Source organism: Frankliniella occidentalis, unplaced genomic scaffold, assembly GCF_000697945.3.
Source record: "Frankliniella occidentalis isolate FOCC.00 unplaced genomic scaffold, Focc_3.1 Scaffold683, whole genome shotgun sequence".
Classification (NCBI taxonomy): domain Eukaryota; kingdom Metazoa; phylum Arthropoda; class Insecta; order Thysanoptera; family Thripidae; genus Frankliniella; species Frankliniella occidentalis.
The window spans coordinates 10,489-34,928 of NW_026267796.1; the positions used below are offsets into that span (position 1 = coordinate 10,489).

Genomic DNA, 24,440 nt, shown 5'->3' on the forward strand with positions numbered 1-24,440 from the left:
CCCCCCCACTGCCCGCCGCGCCCTGCCCACCCGTCCTTTCTGATCATCGGAGAAAGAATACGAGCGAGGACTCGAGCGAGAAGGATTGTTCTTGGTGCTCGGTGTGGCTGCGCGGCAGAACCAGAACGCGGCTCTGATTAAGTCTAAGCAGGCGTTCGAAGTAGCGTCGCCGTCGGAGTCCCGCGAGTAGCGGCCGGCTGCGTCTGTTTCCATCGCACCAACTCGGAGGCCACCGCAGACGGCTCTATGCATGGCATACATCTCAGTGTGTTGCGCTGTCCTCCCTGCAGTTGACTCGCGTCGTCGACGGGCAAGGCGTCGCGTTCGGCCCGCCCCGGCAGAGTGTCGGCTCGACAGGGAAGGACCAACGGGCCGGGACCGGGCTGGAGCCAAAAGAGACTCTAAAACACCTCTGAGCACAGATGGCTTGGCAGCGACCCCTCGGACACTGGCTCCGCGCCCTGTGCGCTGCGCTTTGCCTGTCGGCGCCGGGACTGGCCCTGTCGACCACCAACAGCACCACCACTGCCGCGGGAGACCTGGGTGAGACGCGGTCCCGTGAGCATTGCACCAGTGCATCCGGAAAATCTCTGATAGAATCGAGAATTGTTTGTTTGTTTTTTTTTCGGCACAAGAGGAAACTTATTTGGTCCGTAACATGTCAAGGTTTTTCTCTAGTTTGAGCTGATCTAACGGTGATTGAAGACTTGTTACAAAAGTTCACGTTGAATCAAGGTGAAATTTTCTGAGTCACCCACTAAAAAAGGGTTTTGACGAAAGTAATTTTTACCTGTTTCGCAAAATTTCGATTTTTCGAGTGTGCGTCTCAGCTGCTGTCGCCGCTAACTTGCGCACAATTGTAAATGTCTGGTAGATTCCACGCCCGCCACCACCACCACCACCACCACCACCACCCACAACCACCGCGACCACCACACCAACCACGACCACCACCACCACCACCACCACCACCACCACCACAACCACAACCACTGAGGCGACCCGCTGCAGGACGTTCTACGCGCACGGGGAGGCGTCCCGGACGGACGGCTTGGGGTACAGCACGCAGTTGCTGTGGCGCGAGCACGCCACGCCCACGACGCCGGGCTGGCCCGGCTCCCGGACGCTGGCTGTCAACGTGACGGCCACGGAGGGCGCGCGCGTGATGCTGGGCAGCGCGGCGCGGGCGCTGCCGGGCCAGCAGCACTACGAGCTGGTGCTGGGCGCCGCGGCCAACGCGTCTCGCCTGCTCGTCCACGGAGCGCACCACGTCAGGGGCGGCGGGCCGCCGGCGACCCCGCCCGCCACCGACGCGCCCCTGTTCGAGGAGGGCGACCTGCAGCTGTGGCTGCGGTGGACGCCGGGGGGTAGCGGCGCCAACGCGACCGGCCGTCTGGAGGTCACCGCTCAACCGGTATTAGGCTCAGCAGCAATTGCGGCGAGGATAGCGCTTTCTGATATCGGCTTGTTGTACAATAAAAAAAAAAGATGTTAATTCGTACCTTTCTGGGGCAGAGGTGCTAAAGCAATGTTCAGTTTCAAACCCCTATAAGGTCGGACATAGCACCTTTGTGTTTCCAGTGTAGGTGCAACAATTAATTAGACGCGCACTCTGCAGGCCGGGCGCAGCGAACCTTTCCTGCTCTTCAACTACACCACCACCACGCCCATTCAGGTGGAGACGTTCAGCTTCGGCAGCACTGTCCCCGGAGACGTCGCGTTCACGGTGTGCTACTCCGGGGCCAGCGACGCCCGCCAAAAGTCTGGTACGTATTCTTCCGTCGCGGAGGTCGCATCAGGAGGCCTAAATTGTGCTCGAATGACAAAGGTTGCAGCGGTAGCGTCAATTTGATTTTACCCCGGTCTTTGGTTGCGCGGTGCGCGTTCTTGCCCGCAGGCCTCGGTGTGCCCGGGTGTCGCTCGCTGCTCGTGCACGTAGAGAACAGCTACGCCAACGTCCACAGCCTGGCGATGCACTGGTCGCACACTGCGCACCACCACGGCCAGCTTCAGTTCTGGGCCCGCGCCTCCACTGACGTGGAAGTGATCGTCTCCGACCGCCTGCACCTGAAGCGGAACGACCCCAAGTACCACGTTGTCTACGGGGGAGACTTCAACACCAAGAGCTGGGCCATAGGTTACGAGAAGACCGGCTCCCGCCAGGCGGTGGCCAAATCACCCGCCCTCCTGTCCGACATCCAGGTGAGAGCATGGAGAGTAGGGTGTTTAAAATAAATAGATTCGCGGAGTAGTCGATTTTTCGGTTCACCTTGGTTTTTAGAGTACAGCGCAAAAAATCCGAACGAAATCGGCCCCGATTTACCCGGTACGCACCGCGTTCACTTTTGGGGGGCGCGCCGGCCGCTCCGCTTCCGCATTGGCTATGCGCGCCCGCCGCGGGTGAATGGAAAATAATTGCTTATGGCATCGAATAGGACAAGCAGAAAATATTTTGGTGTTTGTTGTTTGTTTGTTTTTTTTTTGGGGGGGGGGGGGCACCGTACGGCCCAACGTTGAGCTTTACGTGCCGCTGGTTCACATCCACACTTCGCAGTTCCGACCTCTGTGGCTGTCGGTGACTGCTCAAGGCGCCCTCAAGGCCGGCAGTGGAGATCTCCACGCCAAGAACAACACGAGCGTCGTCACTCTCCTGTCCTGGCGGCACCCTCGCGCTCCCGATCCGAAATTCCTTACCTTCGCCACATTCAGGCAGCGAATGGTCCACGTCCTGATAGACTGCGCCGGTAAGTCTCACGCCTCACGTTCTCGGATTGTTCTGGTTGTCACAAATGATCAACCAGGAAGACAGTGAGTTCACGCTCGATCCACTTTCATCGTCACTTTCGCACCCTCCGCAAGCGCGCGCTTCACGTCCGCGCTCACGGCGGGCGAGGGGGGGGGGGGGGGGGGGGGGGGGAGCGGGGAGGCAGAGCACCAGAGCACTCCTTGATCGTAGCCTACTCGCTCGCGGTGTCCTCTTCCTACTTCCTCCATCCTCCCTGCTCCCCCCGCGCCCGCCGTGCTGTCAACGCGGGCGTGAGCGCGCGCTTGCCCAGCGGGGAGCGCCCATTCTTAACTGAATATAACACATGCAGAGTCGCCTTCCCTGCCACCATCTCAAGATTATCCATCCGACATGCTTGACGAGGTACGAAGCGCCTTGTTTTCGGCCCGTTCCCCGGCCTCGTCCTTGGAGATGGACATAGGGAGGCTGTCATTGCACAACGGCACCTTGACCGCCACTGGGAACCTACTCCAGGTGATGTTCTTATAAGACACTGACGATGGCACTTGGCACAGGCAAGAAAGTGGACACATCCCTTTTTTGAAAATCTAGTAGTTCTTTTTTAAAAAATAGAAGAAATAGATTTTTTCTAATTCTGAGCTGTAGATGATACCCAGATCAAAGTATAGGATTATTTTTTCGGCGACGATCATCGGCAAGAGCACGAAAGTCCGCTTTTAACCGCGCTGTGTAAGTTCGACCGAAAAACACTGAACTGAAAACAGCTCTTGTTCTTCGTATGCATCATCTGGAAAGTACATCAGTTTCTCTTTCATTCGATCATTCAGCGAGCTCGGCGCCTGCAAGACTCAGGGTAGGCCACTCCCCAGTGCATGCGTGTCGTGTGCTCCATGAATTGCCTACCTAGCAGGCGCGAAGAGATCTTGCATGAGCTGAACTTCGGTATTTTGTAACGGCAGATGTCAGACGCACTTTCTGAATGATCCCGCCACAATAAGTGCGATAATTTAAATTAAAGAAGCGGTTTATTACATTGCTCAAAGTTAATTTTGTGCTCTATATCTCCCTTGTTTCCTTGACGTAGGAATGGAACCATCTGAACATCAAGTGGAATCCAAACTGGTTTGATGCAGTGAGACGAATGGAGTTTTGGCTAAAATATTTGGATGAGTCCTTTGGTAATGCAACAGCAACTTCAGTTTCTTCCTTGAGGTATGGATTTAGCTTAAAATAATTCAAGTATGCAATGTCAGTGTCTACAGATACACTATTTAAAAACAGTCTAGGTGCTGAAGTCATTTTGGAACCCGCAATATTAGAAGTAAATGCCAATAGAACAATAACTTTGAAGTTTCCGCTGAGACTTCAAATGCCATGCATGCATAATACTCAAAACAATTCAGAAACTTGCTCTCTGTCAATTCAAATATATTCTAAGTCAAGAGATTACAGAGTCCAGGTAAGTGGAGTGGAGTCTTCTCTAAAAATTCACTGATGACTCAAACAATATATTAAAATATTTCATTTTCTCTGTAAGACTTTGAAAAATATTCACAAATGGATGGTTCAATGCCACACAGTCTTGAATAATGATAGCATGCAGCTTCATTTTGTTGCAATCAGCAAGTACCAGCAAGAAAACCAAAATATCACTGCAGCTTTGTCAACACCATCTATTCAACAGAGGCATTATAATGGTAATGTGCAATTTTACATGTTTCGGTTTATCTTTTGTTAATTCCCTTTCTGAAAGTAAAATGAAAAATCATGATCTCTCTCCACAGTATGGCTGAAGTGGATGAGCATTGTTTTAGCTCTGGCTTCTCTTGTCTTGGTTTTCCTCACAAGTAAACACCTGAATTACAAAAGAAACCCCCCAAAATGGTTTTTAAATGTTCTTGCCAAGTCCAAAAAATTAAAAACAAGCCTCTGTCAAAAGGTGAAATTTCTTCAATTATTGGATTATTGTTTACCCAAACACAAATGCATTAATCACATCTTCTTGCTATTGATAGGAAATGGAGGATAATATCCTCATTGTTGGATATGATGGATTGTCTGCAAATATAATTGGAACCAACCCTAAGGAGTTCCAGGACTCAGAACAAAATAGTGGCGAAGTATCCCAGATACAAGATAGCACATATTCTTCCTCCGGTAAGAGGGGCCACAAGCATTTAACCAGAACTCGATGCACAGAACTGACAATATTGACATTCATATCTACTAGTTTAATAGTTTCATTGATGGATTTGGTCATTTCATTAAAATAAAGAAAAGAAATAGAAAATTGCTTTAGAAAATGAGTTTTATTGAAATAAACACAATTATCAAATAAGCACTAACACTAAGAAAACACAAAGAAATGTGAGTAAAATAATTTTAACTCACTTTGAGGACTCTATTAAATTTTCATCTGACTTTGGTTCGTTGGGAACAAACTCAATACCTCTGCCACTTTCAGCATTACTTAATCGTTCAGATCCTCCCTCTTTTGATTTATAAAAGTCCTTGGCTGAAGATAGCAGCACATTCTGGATTGAACGCGGGTTGGTGACTTTTGAAGGAAAAATTGGGGGATATGGATTTCCTGTAATATAAAATTAATATTATAACTAAAATTGTGACAAAGATTGAAAGCAACAGTACTTAAAATGCAATACAAACCTTTAAGCTCAAGAAGTCCTTTCGGATAAGATACCGTTCGAAAGGCTGGAATAGTTTCATTGATCTCTTTGTCTGGGTACTCTTCATTAAGTTGAGGCTGGAAACCATCCGAAAAGTACCAGAATGGTGCTCTATAAAAGTTTGTATAGGATGTTGGATAATTTTGGTATCGAGGTACAAGAACTTTGAAAAGTTTGTGTACAAGTTGCTTTTCTTCGAGCCACCAGTCTGCCATTTCCATAGTTTCTGGGCATTGGGGACCATTCCTTACTGCTTCTGAAATCAACTGAAAAAGACAAAACTTTCTCGCTAAGAATGGATGAATTATTGAACTACAATGTAAGAGTACTTTACATTAAAAATAGTTTTAAAAAAATGATACTCAATCATACCCTTTCAGCATATCCTCTTGCTTCGTCAGCAGGATAGTAGTCCATTTCTATTCTCTCGTACTTAAACAGGGCTGTTACAGATGCCCTCAGTTTCAATAGACGTCCCTCTGGTCCTGGTACATCGCCGCGACGAAGTTTCTTCACGTGCCAATGAACCGGGATTTTAAGCCGCGAAACCAATTTTGATAGTTCCGCATAGTGAATTAACGGGCGAAGAGGCGTTGGCTTATTTAACCGCATGACGACAGAACTCGAAGTTTCAACTTACGAACAAAATTAAGCAAAGATTGTGCACAAAAACATAACCTGATCAGGGCAAGTGGACTGCAGTGCCTGCAGAAGACAACAACAACAACAAGGATCGAGAGCTAAACAAGAACGATTGTCTCGCTTTTCTTCGAGTCTTTCGTTTGTCGTTGTGGGATCTCTGCCCTGAGTCACAAAAAGCTTCTGTAATTCATCATGGCGAATACATTTGCGCGATGTTTTGGCTATTGTAATGTAAATTTTACAGAAAGTTTCTAGGAAGTAGCTAGAATTACGTACTCTTTCGAGTTCAAATTGGGATCTTTGTCGATAGGTGTGTAAGATCACTGTTTCTTTCCGTGTGATATATAAGTGTTAACTCATCCAAAATCATCGTCATTGCTGTGCGTGTTTCCATCTGTCCTTGGAGGTAAATATGGCTGTAATCTTGATTCTCTTAACGTATTGCAGATTAATAATGTGTTGACTGTAGTATTTAGGCACTTGGTTTTTTTAAGTTGTCTTAATTTGACCGATAGGTTATATTCGAAAATATGTTGTTTTGGTCCAGGACCTACGTCAATCCACTTACGTGTTTTTGACGTGAGCCAAGCAGACGACTGTACTTCCGCATTGCTTGTCGATTTACGCATTTACCTCCACTTCTAATCGTACTTTTTGAGCACCATTCGACATGTTCTTTTCCGTAGCTTTCGAGAGACCCCACTTGATATGCGTTCTACTTTGAACGCATGGGCGTAGAGATTATTTTGGCTTGGTCTTATTGTTTGCAGATTGGGGCCTGATGTGGGTCATTACTCCTTTATTTGTCACCCCTTGTCAGGGGTTGTCTGTTTTCATGAATAGCTATTTTAACAAGTCATTGTAAAGTGTGTTTATTTTGTGCTCAGTAAATTTACATGTCACAATGACTGTTAACACTAACAGTTCATATGTCTACTGCAACAAAGCAGTGAGCCACTGACCTTTAGTACATTTCAGAACAAAAGCGGTAGATGTATGAACATTTAAGTACAGGTGTATGCATAGTTTTTGTAAAAGTACACTATAGGGGAATTTCATTGTGTCATTGTCATTCTAATTTTCATTGCTGCTCTTTCCCCCAGATATTTCAATTGTTGAGCAACATGGCTGAAGATGACCTGCTACCCAAAAGCCTTCAGAAACTGGAAATTGATTCTCAAAGGTATACCATCAATTGCCCTGTCTCTACTGCTCACTATCTTGTCTCTCAAAAAATTTCTATTTAAAACTTCTGCTAATTTTGCTGGTCACTTTTTGCTTCTATAACACTTGAAATATTTTAAAATTTCTTTTTTTCAGCTTGCTGGAATCTGAGTCACAACCCACATTAGAGTCTCTAACTCTTCTGGGGGACGATTGCCCCCGAGAGTCATGTAAGTGTAACAAAAAAGCCCCGAATTGTGATACAAATACCAGTAGTTCATGGAACAGAAGGCGGTTTGTTCACAAACCTTTCTCATCCTCATTAAGTAATTCACAAAACTTCAGCATCATTAAAAAGAGTCGGTTTAAACCTGGCTCTTCTCGTTCTAAAACTTGGATTCTAAGGGAACCTGTCCTAAAGCTTGAAAGTTTACCACGAAAGGAGAGTGTTGAAAGCTCTTCTCCATCAGTTTCCCCAGTTCGGTTGGATACCAAATCAACCTCTGACTCACCCAGTGAAGTCTTAAAATTACCATTAGGCCCTATTAAGTCACAAGGTAGTGTTTTTGGTGCTTGTGCATCTGTAGCACATACTGATTTTGGTGGATTGCGACCATCTAAGTCAATATCCGAAGAAATAAAGGAACCGAAACAGTTCACAGCCACAAGTTACCGAAATATTCGCTTAAGTACCCCTCCATCAAGAACAATGCAACCATCCAAGGTTGTGAAGAGGAAGAAAGATCATAGGAAGGAAAGCAGTTCAAAGTCTCGCCCCATCAGTGATACTACTAATACACTCGCTTCAAGACAAACCTCTTTACACCAATCAACTGGTCAGTCAACTTCCTGCTCACAGCAAGCTAGAATGGTTGGTAACAGTCATGTCAGCACTGGAAATGATGACGTAACTATTGATGAGCTAGCCAGTTATTTCGATCTCTTTGTCCATATTCCTCGCAAAATGTCTCATATGGCAGAAAATATGTATATTTAGGAGGTATTGCTGATCTTCTACAAACATTTTTTACATCAGTGGTGTAAAACGATTCACAGATGAATGAAAGAACTACAAGCTCACCACACCTTTTATGATGTTGAAGTGATACTCAATTTATTGACAACCGTGTTGGGATTCTCAAAATGTGTGCTCATTTTTTGGCAGCTTAGTCCTATTTCAACTGCTTTTGTTTCTTCTGTCCACCTATCTTTACATGAAAGAGTGTCAAATCAGTTTCAATCCAAACTATATCCCTTTTGGATTGGTGTGAAAATTTCTAGTAAAATTGCTTTTTTCCAGTCTATGAGTTGTCAACGTCTATTCTATTTTGTTCGGTGAATTGAAATTGCCTTTACGGAATCATCCTGGGCAATCAAATGTATCAGTAAATAATTGTTTTATAATCATTAGACTAATATGAATTTCAAGGAAATTCTTGAGGTATTAAGTTTTTGTTAGGCACTTGGGCAATGTTTATTCATGTTACTAAGCATTTGTACACACAGGCTCTAACAATGTTTTGATGTGATGTGTCCTTTAAGATCTGTTCTTTTTCTTTAGAAAACAAATAATGGTCAAAGGGTCAGCACAGGTGACCCAAATTAACTTCTTAAATGATCTAAATGTTAGATCTTATTTTGTTCTTCTAGGTCATTTTCTTCTAGCTGTTGTAGACAACTTTGGGTGTTCTTGAACTCATCTTATAATTAATTGGTATTAGGGATTTTTCTGTTAATTTCATCTGAACTCTATTGTTTTCTTTTTTTTTTCTTTTTTGCAACACAGAGGATTTTTAGCTTATCAAGCTGTTTATTGAAAAATTGTGCCACCCACGATCATAGGTATTGTGCTACGTGTCTTGAAAGTGGGTAACTGTGATCTGGATGTTTGCATATTATCCAGAATTGTCATCAAGGTATTAGTAGGAGACATAAGAAACAAGACTGAAGTATTTGAACATCAGAATAAAGTAGAGCTCTCAATTTGTGTATTGAAGAGAATTTACAATGTCACAACCTGGAAGATTTTGTGTTGCTGCTTTTATTTTTTAAACTATGTACTGACTAGGTGCTCTACCTCATGAACACTAATCAGGTAGTTCTTTAAAAAATATTTCTCATCCACTCTTGTCTAGAGATCAATGTTTCAAGATCAATTCTCATAGCAGCAAATTGTAATCAGAATACTGAAATGCAAGTTACAAATAAAATAATCTTTATGGACTATTTGTTTCATTTTGATTTATTTATTTATATTTATTTATAACCTACTGAAGTGACAATAGGTATGTCAGACTCATTAATGAACTCAGCACTACACTTGGAATTTGTCTGAACCTGATATTGCATTGCATGAAACTTCTCACATCCCAGACATGTAACAAGAAAATTTAACCAAGTGAAATACAAAACACGGTCACTAGAAATTATTTCATTTAATACATACAACAGAACACTGAAACTTGACAATCTCACCCCATGGTTCAATATAGATCAAACTCATCCAGTTATGTGCTACACCAGGTGCTATGCCTGCTATGCTACAAGTTTGTGGACACTCGGTAAGGAAATCAGGTGAGGTTTGTTGAAGTCATAGACTAAAAAATTACAATAAAACCAATTTTTTCCTCATAATAGGTATGGAATAAGATAAAAGTACCTATAATAAATTCAAAAATGGAAAATAAACCTAACGGAGAGAAAAGAACGCATTATTGAAGATCAATAAATTCTCAGTGATATGCCACTTGCAACTATGACCAAATACATTATTGAATCACTTACACTCTAAATAAATCAAGTAAGAAAAGAATTGAAGGATGTGGTACCGAAATATCCAGTAGTAATAAAAAACAAAAATTAGCCTTTCACTTCTTAAAAAGGAACACGTCATTTAATTACAAAGAAAAAAATCACTTTGCAGACACAGCAGTACTGCTTTTAAAACGCTCAGCTCTCATTTTCTTCTTATCATCCAAATTTGCTTTGATAGATACTGATGACGAGGGTGCAGTGATTGGAACCCTACCGGGTTTTGTTGACACAGCAACTGGTTCAGGTTTTGAAGTTATGACTTTAGAGGAACCATTAGTGGATGTTGTGGATGTTGTAGATGGTGTCGACGATCCACCAAATCTCTCTAGCCTCTTCTTCTTACGCTCTTCCATCTCCACCTGAAAGACACATGTCTCATTAAGATAAATACCAACAATTTTACTAACATACCTTTGAAGCTTCAAATTTAATTTATTATTCAGGGATCTTACCAGTTCTATTTTGCTCCCAGCCTGGACACCAAACCGTTCAGCCCTCTTCTTCAGTAGATCCACATTTACTTCCTGGAATATTTAATGAGCATTTAAGCCTTACAGTCAAAAACCTACACTAGTGTTGAAAAGATGATTACAATTTTTTGACAACTTACGGGAACATTGCCTGCCGATGTGACAGAGGAGGCTGAAGAACCAAACCGGGCAGCTCTAGCTTCTTTCTTTGAATCAGCTGAGGCAGTTTCACCAAACCTAGCAGCACGGGCCACTTTCTTGGCTTCAACTGAAGCTGGGGCTCCAAACTTAACCGCTCTTAAGGCAAGGCGCTGCAAAGAAAGTTCGGGATTAGTTTAGCGAAGAGGCACTGCATTCAACATTTTAAGGAACGATGTGTACCTCTTTCATGCTGATTTCTGACAGTTTGACAACTTTCTTCTCCCCATCATCTTTTTCATCTTTCTTTTCTTCCCCATCTGACTTTTCTGACAGAGTTGGAGTGACTTGCTGAGAAATAGCCTTCCGATTTAATGTGATTTTTTTTGCTGGAGGCCCATTATCTTGCGGCTGAGCTACACTTCCCTTTTCTCCAGGTGTACTTGTCACAATTTCATCATCTAGCTCCTCATCCAGCTGTCGTTTTAGTGAGGCACTTCCTTCATCAGGTGTAGCAATGGTATTAGAATCATCTTCGTCCTATACAAGAAGTATACATTTCAATCATGTTAATTTAGAAAAGCAAACAAAATAAGTGAAGAATATAAAGAATACTGATTGAATGAAGTCTGAATACTAACAGCTAGCACATCATCTTCATTTAGGATGTCCTCAGTGTCCACAGTACCAGTATCGTCCAACAGTAATGATGAATCTGAACACAAAATAACCAGCCTTCAGGAAAATGTATGTGAACTAACATATGATAAGCAAGTCAAGCAAGTCATCAAATGCACTGATACATGATCTGATAGTAGATTTAATGGTCTCCCAACAGATTGGAAGCAAATAGAGCTCCTTATTTAAGTATCGCATGTGCATTGGATGAATCGTTATAAAAATACCTGTACCATCTTGTAAGACAACTTGAAGACGATCTTGTAACTCCTGCTTGTTCCCGACAGTGCTGAGCCCACGAACTTTTAACTCGCGCTTCAAATCAGCAACCTGAAAAAGTAATAATCAAAAAGTAAACATAGAAATCGTTGTGAAATGTCCCTTGCTTTGCCTTGACGCCAGTGAAAGAAAAGTGTGAGGTTAGGATGGAATTAGCGGTGTAATAACAGCATGCAAAAGACAATGTAATTAAGGGAAGACTAATTGCGCCTTCACAGAAAACAATAAAAACTGCAGAAAATCGAATCGAGTGGCATAGTAATTGAGTATATTGATTGACAGAATTGCTTCTCTGCTTCTCTTTCTGGCTAAAGCAATGGCACCTGAATTTCTAAAAGCAAAACCGTCGTTGACATCGACGTTAAATGGAGATAAAGAATCACGCGATAAATAAAACCAATATTAGTAACAAAGAGTGAAATAACGAGCAACGCAATCCCGGCTACAAAATTAACCTCACATGTAAACAAACCGGCTTTGCTGAAACCTTTAGTGAATTCAATGGAGTAAACTATGTTTCAAACCTTTAACTTAGAAATGTCCTTTAAAGAAGTGTCAGACATTTTGGAATACGCGGAGTACAAATTTTCAGAAAATTAATGCAATGAACTGCTTTGGTCTCTCCGATCTCTCCTGGAATTCTTCTGGACTTCTCTGAATCTCTGGATAACTTGGACTTGGACTTGGGATTCCTGACCAGAGAGAATAAAAATGGAACGGGGCGGGCGGAAGGAGAAGAAATCTTCGAGAAGTCACTCTCAAAGTCGATTAGGTTGAAGAATCGAATGTATCGATAGATCGCAACCAACAATCGTTTGTGGGCAGCTCCAGCTTGCGGATTGTTGATGTTTAGAATTTGGCAATGTGTCATAGATTTGGTACATTTTGAAAGCTTTGGGATGTTTTCATCTATTTCAAGAAGCTATGTGTGTGGAGCGCTACAACTGATGTTGTGTACTGCATAGAAGAACTTCGTATGGAAGTAGGGCCTTGAAAAAATAACCGAAAATGTTACGGTTTCTCAGCCGACGGAAGGGCCGAAATGCTCAGAAAACATCATCTCAAAACACATCTGGATCTAATCAACGATTCATTCCTAATAAACATCTTGTTCAATGCAAAGTTGTCCTACTAGATGGTACAGATCTGTCCGTGGATTTAACCGTAAGTTAATGCAATGTATATTTACATTATACATTGGGATTAAGTACTCCCTTTCACTACCACACAGTCATTTTATTTTTCTAGAGACGTGTGCTGTCTTTGAACAGTATTTCTAATTGTTCTATCTTAACAATCTTACTGTTCAACTAATAAATTAATTCAAAATTAATTCGTCATGTATATTGTATTTCACATACACTCTATTAAGGTCAAGTGGCAAATCTTAGGTTATTCCCACTCCATAGAACTTATCTAACAAAATTTGAGGTGTTTTGATACCTTATCTGATGTAAATCTGCCACATTCAATATCTTGGCTCTACATAATTATTTCTATAACATTTATCATGCCAGTACTTCATCATATTTTTTAAACCAGTTATTCATTAATTGTAGTACCAGTTTTGTTATATAAATTTGATTGCTTTATTTTGATTTTGATTTTCTGTGCTATGTAACTGTAGTCTAATAATAGAAATTTATTTTGATCTCTCTCAGAAAAAGGCTGTTGGTAGTGACCTTTATGAGCAGGTGTTCTATTCCCTTGATCTAATTGAAAAGGACTATTTCGGACTTCAGTACACGGATGCCAACAATGTAAAGGTAGGTTACCAGACAAACTGTCCAAAATTGTGGCATATTTCTGTTCAACACACTTCAGGTCATCAGAAAAGAGAAAGGGAGAGAGAAGGAGAGTGTAGTGGTTCAACAAAGAAGCATCACAAGTGCTTCAGACTTATCCTATTTGCAGAAGCCCTGCTGAGTTGAGCTGGTCCACTGCCACACTATTTTTATTTCTATGGCAATAATGAGAATTATGATTTTGTTTTCTTTTTCACCTTAGCACTGGTTGGATCCTACTAAAGCAGTGAAAAAGCAAGTTAAAAGTAGGTATTTTCCTCACTCATTTTTTCTGTTATGTTATGAACCTCAATCAATCTAATGAATTATTTGTTCTTCTAGTTGGACCACCGTATACTTTGTTCCTCAAAGTAAAGTTTTACTCATCAGAACCAAGCCAGCTTCGAGAAGAGCTCACAAGGTATCAGTTCTTTCTACAGCTCAAGCAAGATATTCTTGAAGGGCGTTTAGAATGTCCCCTACAAACTGGTGTAGAGCTCTGTGCTCTGGCTTTGCAGTGTAAGTAGCCGTATCAGTTTTTTGATTACTTTCAAAAATACTACAGACATATGACTTTTAGTCTGATTTTTTTTTTTTTTTTCAAATTATCTGTCTTATAGCTGAACTAGGTGATTTTGAAGAAGGAGTGCATACTCCTGCCTTTATATCAGAGTTCCGTTTTGTGCCAAGCCAAACAGAGGACTTTGAGATAGCAGTTCTTGAAGAATATCAACGATGCAAGGGCTTAAGTCCTGCTCAGGCAGAAAGCAATTACCTGTGCAAGGTAAGCTATCCTGATTTTTCTTCTTTTGAATAGTTCCACATCTGTTGAACTATTTTATTCTACTGTCTGTTTATCCTGTTTTTTCTTTTCACAAAGTAATATTATGTTTTACCTATCACTAGGTGAAATGGTTGGAGATGTATGGAGTTGATAATCATACGGTTTTGGGCAAAGACAGCTGCGAATATTCATTGGGGCTTACACCCACTGGCATTTTGGTCTTTGAGGGTGCCCAAAAAATTGGTCTTTTCTTTTGGCCCAAAATTGGAAAACTTGATTTTAAGAAGAAGAAATTGACTTTAGTTGTGGTAGAGGATGATGATCAAGGTCATGAGCAGGAACATACTTTTGTATTTAGGCAAGTAGTGTAGTGCATTAAATATCGTTTGTTTTTTTGTTTTGCTTTTGCGGTAAATTTTGCATTAGGTGTTACGTCCTTTTCCCCCTCATTTTGATCTCATATTTCTTCCTCAGACTTCACAATGAAAAAGCTTGTAAACACTTGTGGAAATGCGCTGTTGAACATCATGCCTTTTTCCGCTTACAAACTCCTGCCAAAGGTTTATCAGCACGCCAGAATTTTTTCCGTATGGGATCAAGATTTCGATACAGTGGTAAGTTGAAATACCATACAATGATTGCTGTAGCATCAGCATCAGAAAAAACTACAATTTCCTTCATAACGTTTTTTTAAAAAAAATTTCACAGGTAAAACTGAGTTTCAAACCACTCAACAAAATCGTGCCAGAAGGACAGTGCAATTTGAGCGCAGGCCAAGTCAACGCTATGCACGCAGACAATCCCACGTGCTGCGTGAACGTCAGAGGTTTGTTATTAATATAATTTAATCTTTTGTAAGTATTATCTATATTCATTTAAACATATTTTAAACCTTATTTTCTTTATGTTTTTATTCAGAGGGAACGGTGGGGCTTCCAAGAATTCCGAAACTGCCACTGCTTCTACAGCTCCTGCCCCCTCTTCAATCAGCACTGGTAGCTTTCGTAGCATTGGGTCAGCAACACCTCAACCTGCGGAGACCCAAGCATGTGGGTTGAGCACGATTGGAGGTCTTCATTCAAGCTCATCGAATCATGATGGAACTTCCTCTAAACAAATTGATGTGCCAACTGCCACATTGGTCAATACCTCTGATGATCCTGTGAGCCCAGTTCTGTCCGGAACACTGAAGCGCAGGAAAGCCTCATCCCCAGGTATGATTAACTGTCACCAAACTGTATCAAGACTGTTTGAAGGTGGTTTTTTTTTTAAAGTATGGTTGAGCTTGTATTGATTAAAACCATGTATGCATTTTTTTGCTCACATGCAGCTGAGGAAAGGCTAGATACACTTCTTAAAAGTCTTGCTAAGGAAAGCCCAGCTCTGAATGCTGACAATCCCAATGATTCAAGTTCTATCAGTGAAGGTAGGTGTGATTATATTTTATTTTTTTTGCCTGAAGCATGGTTTGTGCGTTCTCGTCCTCTCCCTTACTTGCATATTTCTTGTGTAAAGATGTGGATCTTGTTGGGGACAATCCATCATGCCTCGCATCCACAGCCATGGCTGGTCCAGCGGTGTCTGGTGGGACTTTCACTTTGTCTCCATTACCAAAGTATCGTAATAATCAACGTACTCCAAGCAGTGCTGGTCCTGCTCGTCCTATTCCTCCTGATCAACTCAAATGCAATATCCTAAAAGGTATTGTGGACAGATATGTGTTGTAAAGAAATACTGAACTGTTGATCAGTGTAGTGTCAATCATGTGTTGTGTGTTGGGGCTAGAAAGCAATCTTAAGTGTATACCTCGTAAGCAATGATCTGCCATTGTTTTTCTTTTTGCCTTGCAGCTAAAGTTGAAGAAGGGAAACTGTCCAATATTGGAGATGTAGAAAAGAATATTACTAATGGGTAAGCCGTCTTCTACCTCTTCAGAGCACCAAGAGTTTCTATTTCACATAGAACTTCTATCTTAAGCAAAAATATTTGTTTGAATTGACTCTCTAAATATGTTTTCAGAGAGCTTGGGCACAAATTTTTCTTGGACTCTCCTATCGACACTAGAAGCGCAACTTTTGTCTCAGTGGTAAGTGCCTTTGTTTATTTCCCCATCGCTGTTTGTGTCCTCATCCTTAGCAGCAATTGTTGTATTTCTCTAAACCTCACTGTTTCATTTCTGGGAGAAAATTTGTCCAAAACCTTAAAATGTAAGTCCTATCCCTAATTTTGCATTGAAAAGTAAAGTATCTTCCACCTAATTCCAACTTTTTTCATAAAAAGTTGTTTTGATCCATTTCTGAGATATTTATTCCTTTCATGCTGCTAAAGGTTTGAGATACAAATCATGGGTGAGTTTGTTGGTAGATAAAATCTATTTCTATTTTATTTGTCTCGTATTGTTAATGTCAATATCTAGAACTGAGCAGCTATTAGATTATTTTTCCCCTTTCCATCTTACTCTGTGTAATTTTTATTTTTTTTGTAGTCTCAGTTTGCTTTAATTTGCTGTGATTGTGAAATTTTTATCTAGAACCTAACTATTTCCTGTGAATATGGAAATGAGAGTTTATCATTTTATGTCTTTGCTTTGGTTAGTTTCTGATTCACCTCAAATGCAGCTTGTATTTCTCTGCGTTTGAATTTTTTGGGATCATTAATTATTGGATAATCAAATGGGAAGTACAGCAGTTTGCTCATGACAAATGGTGTCTAAGCTGCTTTCTTTGTTTAATCTAAATTTTTGGTTGTGTAAAGTGACAAAGTTTTTAAAATTTCATCTTCATCTTTGATGATTTTAGCTTTTAAAAATTGGGATGCTGCTTATATTTGTGGATTTCTGAAGAGCTTGTTGTGCTTATATCTTTTGTTTGTTTGTCTTCCCACCTTTGCTTGGCTTCTTGGGAAAATTAGGGAGGAGACAAGCTGACTTTAGCTCTCTCAGGATCAAGCACCACCCAGGGTTCAAATGGAGGCCTTCCAACTGGAAAGGAAAGCAGTTCAAATTCAGATGAAGAGGATCAAGAAGATTGTGCATCTGATGAGCGCACAGACAAAGCAAGATCTCCCACTCCTGTTACTGTCACACACTTTTCTTGGGGGGAGAGAGGAAAGCTTGAGCAGAGAATCTTATCAACTGCTTCATCACCTCCGCCTCCACTTAGTCTTGTGAACAATTCCACCCATTCTCAGAGAAACAGATCACCCTCGCCATTATCCCCATCATTCTTCCCACCTAGCACACCGGACCCTATTGAGAAGAAAACCTCGCCAACTCCTTATAGCACAAATCCTTTTAATCCATTTTCCTCTAAGACTCATTTTTCTCCAACTTCCCCAAAAGAAATGAAATTCTCAAATCCATTCTCTTCTTCAGACAAAAACAAAACAAATCCATTTCTTTCTCCCAAAATGGTCAGGCCAGACACCACTAATCCATTTAAAGACACTGAGAGAGCTGAGGATACTCCTACTGCTCCAGTTGCTTTGGTCACTTCAATACCTTCTGAGAAGGTAGCTAATGCAGATGTTTTGGTCAAAAAGGTAAGCTTCTCAGCTCATAATGTAGGGAAGTTTTCGCATCTATATTGGCTTTACTTTGGAGCATGTGTGTGCTTTGGAAATGTTTTTTGTTGCAAAATGTATCTTAAGCTAAACAGTTAAAATTGGGGGGAGGGAAGTAATTATTGACTGAAGTATTTAACATTATTTTGTAAAAAACGCTCTGTAGAACTTAATGGCCTAAATCCTGTATTTTGCCATAACAGACCCTGTTTTAATAACTAGTATTAATTCATAGTTCCTTTTTCATTTCAGGAGACTGCCTCTGTAGCTAGTGACCAAACACAAGGTAATTCAGCTACAGCTTCATCTTCAAATCTTTCAAGTCCTACTGCTGCAACCACAGTAACAGATGGTGCTCCACCCATCAGTACTTCTACTTCTAATTCTGCATCGAATGTTTCCATATCTAATTCAACCCCACCTGCAACATTAAACCAACTTTCGCCATGGTTGGTTGCCTCAGAATCCCTTTCAGGGCCTAGCGCTGCTCAACAGGCTGCGAAGATGATCAAAGAATCTTCTATTACCAGGAAAACAGTAATTACAACTCAGCTGTAGCCATATATGTGATTTTCCCGTCCATTTACCCATAAATCATATTAATTTTACATGTTATTGCATGGAAAGTATTTTCTATTGATGTAAATTTTTGTTTCTACTATCGATATTCAGGGAAGGATACAAAATTTATGATAATCCCTGTACGTTTATATCCTTTAACCATCCATAGGAAGATGTAAAAGTTTTATTGCCTTTTCCATTCAAAGTATTTAAAGTGCATGCCACTTAGTAATTTATAAATATTTATATGTATATTTTAATATTTCTTCTTTTTAAATGAGACTTGATTGTTAACACTCCATTCCAATGTGACTTTCCATTGTAGTATGAATCCCATATATATCATGGATTGTGGTATCAAGGTGTTGTTTTTTTATTTATCATATTTTATTATATCTGATTGTCAATGTTATGTTACACCACCATTTCTGTCGGAGATAGAAAGGCAGTCGTAGGAACCCTGCAAGTTTTTGAATTCAATTATAAATATGTTTTTAAATCAGTTTTTATTAACTCTTGCCTTAAAACTGAACTGCCTCCATGGGTATAACAAATTAAAGGTGGGTCTATGTTAGGAATGCTGCAAGCTGAGTTGGATCAATTGGGATGGTGGGACAGGCTAGGCCACCCTCCATGCACCACTCCTCTCGCCCCAACTACGGTCGCAGCGTTCCAATTGAAAATCCATCTTTAGTATGTATTATATGCGTTCATGATTTTCGGAAACGCAGTAAACAAATTTGTTGTTTTCTTTGCAAAGCGGTATTGTGTGTTGTTTTTTTTTGTTTTTTTTTTAAATTTGTCCATGGTGCCTAATAAATACCAGTCCAGCCCAAGTACAGTAGTTCAATTTTGGTAGCAAACCAGACATGTGTATGTTTTATTTCTTTCAAGTGTAACTATTTTGACTTACATTAACACGATGAGTCTCACGTGACCACACGTATGGGCACAATTAGCCGTGATTGGCACCCCCCTTGGGACTCAATGTGTTAAGTGACAGAAAAACTGAATGAAATGTGTTAAAGTTTGTCATAATATTTTGCTTTTGGTTTTGTAGCAATGAATTTCTGTTGACTGTGATTTCTTAAATATTAATTGATGTGTCAATATATTACTGGTTAGCAGTTATCTTTGTTTAAATCAAGGATCATTTTTATTTTAGTATTTTAAAAATTCAAAATGGCCAAATTTTGGACTTGTTTTTGTCTTTTTCTTTAAATTTTCTTTTGGAAACTTTATTTAACCAACTCTTAATCAAAACTGGTTAAGAGCTGTGCTGGATCACCATGTTCCTATTCAAAACATTACTATTTGTGATATAGAGTATATTAAAAGTGTCATACACTTACAATTTTGCCTTTGTCCTTTTGAAATGTAAACCAGGATTCTAAGGAAATGCAAATATTGGAGCTTACTGTAAATGAGTATACTTATCCTTAGTTTATTTGTCGCAAGTACTTTTGTCTCTAATATGTAGTTTTAAGTTACATAGGTGTTACTGTTGCTGTAAAGTTAAACTCTGGAGCAGAGACTTGTGTATGGATGTAGAGAGTCTGCTTCAGTTCCATTGGTTTTGTTTGTTTCTTATCCAACAGAAATTTGTCTATTTCCATTTTCTATCTTGTGATTTATATTACAATTACAATGCAAAACATGATGGCTGAAAATGTTGCACTATATAGGGCAATATTGCATTCTGTATATTACCTAGATCTGTTTTGTGTCTGTTAGGTATCAGACAGACTGCAACTAAAAGTTTGTATCTGAGCGATTATCTTACATGAGTTGACCAGATTTATACAGATGCTTAATTGTATCAATACCATTGTGATCCAAATATTTCTTTGCGTGACTTTACTTACTATTGGTTTATACTTCAGGTATTGTTTTACCAGTTTGAAAAGACAGCCAGTACTTACATTTTAAAATAATAGTTCTCAGGAATTATTGTGCTCTTAATAGCTTGTGCCATCTCTTGGACTCTATGAACAGAATCATTTTGATTTGTACCTTGTCCAATTCATGTACCTCTTGACAAATGAAAATTCTTTATAAAACTTAAACCGTTTCGTTAGTTGTTATTCTTGCTTCCTCTTGGGAAATGTGAAATTCCCATGTAATTCAGCAATTCTAACTTTTTACACTTGATACAATATTAGTAAGTTTTTCAACTGTTACTGTTGGTTATTATCAGTATTGTGTTGATGTACACCTTACCATGTAGACAATTAAATCAGTTTTCAGTTTTTTTTGAATTCGCACTATGTACTGTGAGTGTATCCATGTATTCCTAGTGCCTTAAATGTAACATCCGTCCTTAAATGTTTATGATAATTGTCAAATAAATTCTATTATACCTGTATACTTCAGTTGTTCATCATTTCATTTATTTGGCCGTCACCATTTTCAGCGCGGGCGCTGCTCACCTTCTCGATTAGCGGACAGAGTTGCGGTCATTGGCCGTATTTATCTGGACCAGCCGCGTTTCCGGCGCGCTCTTGACGACTTTTGGAGGAGGCCGCTAAGCGTCCCGGCGGCCGAGCCTAATGACGCGTGACGGGCGTCGGGTCCGGTCGGGTCGCGAGCGGCGCAAAGCGACCCCGGGGCGGCATTGCAGGACCTCGACGCCTCCAGGACATGTCTCCCTCCCGTCCGTGTCGCCCCCTTCTGGTTGTGGCCGTGCTCGCCTCGTGGATGGTGCAAGGACACGTGCGTTTCACTTCGACCTTTCATGCGTGGAAGGTGTGTAGTAAACCAGAAATGTCACTATGGCTACGTGTTTTGCAGGCTTCAGCGGCCAAAGCGTCGTATAAGCCACGCCTTTCTATTTACTTCCATCTCATAGAAACTTGCAAGAATGTCAAGCAAAACGTTGAGCTAAAAAATGTGTCTTCTTTTCATACACGAAATGGCGATAGCTATCTCAACGCAAATATCTATAACCACAAGGAAGCGAAAACAATCGCATGGGTAAGAGTTTTTTGTGTTGTTTTTGCCCCCGTTCTCAACACATTTTCGAGAACCCCTGTAAAATTTCTTTCATGTAGTCTATGGAGTTGGTCGGTTGATCAGCCAGGGAATTCCCCCACTAAGTGCATGTGTCGCAGGGAGACATTGAGATCAACGGGTGCCTCGACGCCGTGTCGTACAACACATGCGAGCACTACAGCACGTGGACATTCCCCGGAGGCGTGTGCGCCCTCGCCACTGCCCCCGGCACGCCTTGGGGTACCGTCGTCAGAGCGGTGCAGCCTCCCTTCCGATGTCCGATCCGCGCGGTAAGTCGCCGGGGGAAGGACCATTCGCAGTCGCCAAGTAGATTTTGTTCGCAGTGGAGAAGGCAAATAATGATAATAATAATAATTCCCCGAGGGAATGCCCTCATTCCAGAAAGGCCCTCTGAGTAGTCGGCTCCCTTCGCGCACTGCCCAGCGCCCAAGCCAAAAATTGTGTTCAATTATAAAAGTATTGATCCATAGATATCACGCAAAAAGACGCATCAACAATATTCGACACAACAAGGGCGACAAAATTTTCTTAACCGTGGGTTCGTTTCGCAGCAGTTAACAAGAATTGTTTTTTCTCCAGGGAGAGTACATTCTGAGGAACGGATCCGTCGATCTCGAAGCAATAGATAAAATTTCGGGAGTCCGCAGCACTAAACTCTTTGACAGGATTTGGCTATCACGTTTGCGTTGCTTCACCGAAAACAACGAGCTTCACGCCTGCTTGAACGCCAAAGTATCTTTCCTCCGAAGACGCGTGTGACTGCTGTGACAAAATGACGAATATTTTATAGATATCGCTCCTCACTATCACTGAATGTGCTAAATGCGTTGAGTCCTGGAGAGGACCTTACCTTCCATGCAAGGTGCTTCCATGGATGTTTTACCGAACATCGGTGATGCTTTCGTTAGTCGATTCGCTTCAGGATGTAGACCACATAACACATTAATACAGGGTGGTCCATAGACCCCTTCCTTTATTTTGCTTATACTGTACCGGATGCAGGCGTGCGTGCGGCCTTGCCTACCCTAGCTCGCCGTTGTGTCTTATGGCCCCGTGCGAGTATGCAACCCGGCCGCGCACGCCTGCATCCGGTACAGAAAAAGCGAAACAAAGGAAGGGGTCTGTGGACTCCCACGTCAAGGTAGGTACCCGTTGCCTCTGCCGGGGACCGATACATACAGGGTGGTCCACACCACCACCACAGACCCCTTCCTTTATGTTGCTTACTGTACCGCCAGTCGTGCGGGCGGGTTGCTACCCGGGGAGTTCCGCAATGCCCATCCAGCCAGTGTAACCAAAATATAGGAAGGGGTCCATGGACCACCTGACCTACCCCACCTTCGCATACGACGCTGGCTCGCCCCGACCAGTAGCGCCTCTGGTGGCCGCCGGCTGCAACTACGTTGCCGGCCCGTGGCGAGGCGCCCTGCCTGCCTGCCTGCTGCCAGGCCCGCCGCCGCCGGCCGCCCGCCAACGTCTCAGCGCAGCGCAGCGCAACGTCAGTCAGTCTCACGCAGTCTCCCATCTCATCCGCTAGAAGACGGCCGTGTCTGTCGCCGTTCGCCCGAGACGTGCGCGCGCAGCGTGCGCCCACCGCGAGCAGGCCGTGCTTGTTGTTTCATTGGCCGTGATTTGTACAGTGCCGCTGTGTCTGTCCGTGGCAGTGGCTGTGCGCGGCTGACAGCCCGCCTCGCGCGTGTGAGAAAGAGTGCCCCCCCCATCGGATACTTTGGATATTACGCACGTCGAACATACGACACACGACGACAATGGTGAGTCATGTCATTGACATTGGGCGGATTGTTGTCGTGGGCGAGGGACTCAGCCAGACCTGTGCTGCAAGCTTTCAAATCAAAAACAAAAATTAAAAGGTTTGATGAAGCCAACCCCCAACCGGTTGCAGCGCGTCGCAGCGCTGTCCGGGCTGCTGCAGGCGAGCCTTGTGTCGGACTTGCTCTCACATGACCTGCAAGACCTGCAAATGACCTGCAGGAGACGTCGTCGGACCGGCGGGCCGACGCGACGTGCAATGCTGTATTGCCATCTTCGGCCCTGCTGCCGGTGTTCTCCGCTCCGTCCTGCGCGGAAGGCGAGGCCGGGCATTTGATGAAAAGGGGGAGGGGGGGGGGCAACGCTCAAACCGCACCCTCTTTGTTATGAACCAGGTGCACGAGGCGAGGCGGGGGAGGGGCGGCGGGGCAGGAGGCAGGACCACGAGGACCACGAAGACCCGCAAACAAAGGTCAGCAAATAATAGTCATCCCCATTCATCTGAAGCGGGATGCTCATCCGACTACTTTTTTGCGAGATAGAAAACGGAAGGCGGGGGCGGTTCGGCGCGAGAAGTCCCATTCGGGGAAGAACAAAGTCAGTGTGTCGGATAACGTGCCGTTCGGTGGCAAAATCCTTCAGCCGCCTGCATCAGTCGGCAGGTTCAATTCATTCATCGCATGGGACTTACTTCACGATTTGTTCTGAGTCGGTCGAAAATTATGAGAAGGGTATACCAGCCCTGTCTCGCTTATCCGCAGATACCCCAATAATACACTAACTGGATTTGGCGCTGGGCCAGCGAGCCCTCGCCCTTGCTGTGATCCAGTGCCTCCAGCGCGAGGGGCAGGAGCCGAGTAGAGGCGGCCGAGTAGAGGCGGCCGAGTAGGGCAGGGCCTCGGGCAGGGCCCATGTTGTCTGCCAGCCGATACGCGGCAGATAGATAACCTCAGCAGAGCAGCGGGCCAGCATCCCAGCGATGGAATAGATTCTCCCCATCCCCCTTCCCTCTTTTTCCTTCCAACGGATGGCCCCCTCATCACACCGCGGCCCATGGATGCCACAGGCTACTGTCCGGCCTGACCCCAACTGCTGACGGCTACAAGACGTTTGTCGACGACCTGAAGCAGTGCGGTTTGGAGGGCACGAGTTGCATCTCTGCGCGCCCCAACCACGGAAGGCAGCTCTGCATCTGCCAGCCCAGGCCTCGCCATTCGCAGCTGCTGCCAGCTGCGGTGGCACCTGCAGGTGTTATTGGTACTGCGGTCGCTGCTCTTCGCTGTGGCTAGAGCGCAGTAGTGTCTGGCGCTCCCGGAGGGTGGGCCCTACCCAATAAGGCCGGTGCCTACC

General features: G+C 42.9%; 5 protein-coding genes across 9 annotated transcripts; 3 read left to right on the top strand and 2 right to left on the bottom strand.

Moving 5' to 3' along the window:
• The first annotated feature begins 148 nt into the window (after positions 1-148).
• Positions 149-5,036, top strand: LOC113215264 (uncharacterized). Of its 2 annotated transcripts, XM_052275595.1 has the most exons (12): positions 155-543; positions 875-886; positions 951-1,414; positions 1,619-1,766; positions 1,898-2,202; positions 2,555-2,744; positions 3,096-3,259; positions 3,831-3,958; positions 4,028-4,205; positions 4,284-4,443; positions 4,531-4,685; positions 4,762-5,036. In XM_052275595.1, exons 1-12 carry the CDS (start codon positions 423-425, stop codon positions 5,017-5,019), a joined length of 2,283 nt encoding a protein of 760 aa, XP_052131555.1. In that variant the 5' UTR covers positions 155-422; the 3' UTR covers positions 5,020-5,036. The 2 variants fall into 2 exon arrangements, with proteins under 2 accessions (XP_052131556.1, XP_052131555.1); XM_052275596.1 differs by lacking the exons at positions 2,555-2,744; positions 3,096-3,259 and having other exon boundaries at positions 149-543.
• On the bottom strand, positions 5,037-6,163 carry LOC113215267 (39S ribosomal protein L17, mitochondrial). The gene is made up of 3 exons (XM_026434873.2): positions 5,806-6,163; positions 5,414-5,699; positions 5,037-5,336 (listed from the first exon to the last, which is right to left on the bottom strand). The coding sequence occupies exons 1-3, from the start codon at positions 6,043-6,045 to the stop codon at positions 5,134-5,136; spliced, it is 729 nt and encodes a 242-aa protein (XP_026290658.1). The 5' UTR covers positions 6,046-6,163; the 3' UTR covers positions 5,037-5,133.
• Positions 6,164-6,255: 92 nt separating this feature from the next.
• LOC113215266 (oxidative stress-responsive serine-rich protein 1) lies at positions 6,256-9,465 on the top strand. Of its 2 annotated transcripts, none has more exons than XM_026434871.2 (3): positions 6,256-6,481; positions 7,179-7,258; positions 7,396-9,465. In XM_026434871.2, exons 2-3 carry the CDS (start codon positions 7,200-7,202, stop codon positions 8,234-8,236), a joined length of 900 nt encoding a protein of 299 aa, XP_026290656.1. In that variant the 5' UTR covers positions 6,256-6,481; positions 7,179-7,199; the 3' UTR covers positions 8,237-9,465. The 2 variants fall into 2 exon arrangements, with proteins under 2 accessions (XP_026290656.1, XP_026290657.1); XM_026434872.2 differs by lacking the exon at positions 6,256-6,481 and adding an exon at positions 6,870-7,089.
• Positions 9,466-9,655: 190 nt separating this feature from the next.
• Positions 9,656-12,318, bottom strand: LOC113215265 (SAP domain-containing ribonucleoprotein). 2 transcript variants are annotated; one of them, XM_026434870.2, is made up of 7 exons: positions 12,143-12,318; positions 11,573-11,669; positions 11,303-11,376; positions 10,905-11,201; positions 10,664-10,834; positions 10,506-10,577; positions 9,656-10,412 (listed from the first exon to the last, which is right to left on the bottom strand). In XM_026434870.2, exons 1-7 carry the CDS (start codon positions 12,179-12,181, stop codon positions 10,152-10,154), a joined length of 1,011 nt encoding a protein of 336 aa, XP_026290655.1. In that variant the 5' UTR covers positions 12,182-12,318; the 3' UTR covers positions 9,656-10,151. The 2 variants fall into 2 exon arrangements, with proteins under 2 accessions (XP_026290655.1, XP_026290654.1); XM_026434869.2 differs by having other exon boundaries at positions 11,567-11,669.
• Positions 12,319-12,446: 128 nt separating this feature from the next.
• LOC113215263 (band 4.1-like protein 5) lies at positions 12,447-20,675 on the top strand. 2 transcript variants are annotated; one of them, XM_026434865.2, is made up of 15 exons: positions 12,447-12,782; positions 13,280-13,384; positions 13,626-13,668; positions 13,745-13,921; positions 14,023-14,186; positions 14,309-14,544; positions 14,661-14,800; positions 14,895-15,012; positions 15,105-15,400; positions 15,517-15,612; positions 15,702-15,887; positions 16,037-16,097; positions 16,206-16,272; positions 17,097-17,726; positions 18,000-20,675. In XM_026434865.2, the coding sequence occupies exons 1-15, from the start codon at positions 12,627-12,629 to the stop codon at positions 18,303-18,305; spliced, it is 2,781 nt and encodes a 926-aa protein (XP_026290650.1). In that variant the 5' UTR covers positions 12,447-12,626; the 3' UTR covers positions 18,306-20,675. The 2 variants fall into 2 exon arrangements, with proteins under 2 accessions (XP_026290650.1, XP_026290651.1); XM_026434866.2 differs by lacking the exon at positions 17,097-17,726 and having other exon boundaries at positions 12,449-12,782.
• Positions 20,676-24,440: the final 3,765 nt, after the last annotated feature.

Excerpts from the sequence above, each read along its gene's own strand:
- LOC113215265 (XM_026434869.2), bottom strand. The coding sequence starts at position 12,181 with ATGTCTGACACTTCTTTAAAGGACATTTCTAAGTTAAAG. Across the intron at positions 11,377-11,566 it reads TGTCTTACAAGATGGTACAG|ATTCATCATTACTGTTGGAC; the intron begins GTATTTTTATAA and ends TTTTGTGTTCAG. Across the intron at positions 10,413-10,505 it reads CTGGGAGCAAAATAGAACTG|GTGGAGATGGAAGAGCGTAA; the intron begins GTAAGATCCCTG and ends TGTGTCTTTCAG.
- LOC113215263 (XM_026434865.2), top strand. The coding sequence starts at position 12,627 with ATGTTACGGTTTCTCAGCCGACGGAAGGGCCGAAATGCTCAGAAAACA. Across the intron at positions 15,613-15,701 it reads TTCAAGTTCTATCAGTGAAG|ATGTGGATCTTGTTGGGGAC; the intron begins GTAGGTGTGATT and ends TCTTGTGTAAAG. Across the intron at positions 15,888-16,036 it reads CAAATGCAATATCCTAAAAG|CTAAAGTTGAAGAAGGGAAA; the intron begins GTATTGTGGACA and ends TTTGCCTTGCAG.
- LOC113215264 (XM_052275595.1), top strand. The coding sequence starts at position 423 with ATGGCTTGGCAGCGACCCCTCGGACACTGGCTCCGCGCCCTGTGCGCT. Across the intron at positions 2,745-3,095 it reads CGTCCTGATAGACTGCGCCG|AGTCGCCTTCCCTGCCACCA; the intron begins GTAAGTCTCACG and ends TAACACATGCAG. Across the intron at positions 4,206-4,283 it reads CAAGAGATTACAGAGTCCAG|ACTTTGAAAAATATTCACAA; the intron begins GTAAGTGGAGTG and ends TTTCTCTGTAAG.
- LOC113215266 (XM_026434871.2), top strand. The coding sequence starts at position 7,200 with ATGGCTGAAGATGACCTGCTACCCAAAAGCCTTCAGAAACTGGAAATT. Across the intron at positions 7,259-7,395 it reads CTGGAAATTGATTCTCAAAG|CTTGCTGGAATCTGAGTCAC; the intron begins GTATACCATCAA and ends TCTTTTTTTCAG.
- LOC113215267 (XM_026434873.2), bottom strand. The coding sequence starts at position 6,045 with ATGCGGTTAAATAAGCCAACGCCTCTTCGCCCGTTAATTCACTATGCG. Across the intron at positions 5,700-5,805 it reads CAAGAGGATATGCTGAAAGG|TTGATTTCAGAAGCAGTAAG; the intron begins GTATGATTGAGT and ends TGTCTTTTTCAG. Across the intron at positions 5,337-5,413 it reads AGGACTTCTTGAGCTTAAAG|GAAATCCATATCCCCCAATT; the intron begins GTTTGTATTGCA and ends TTTATATTACAG.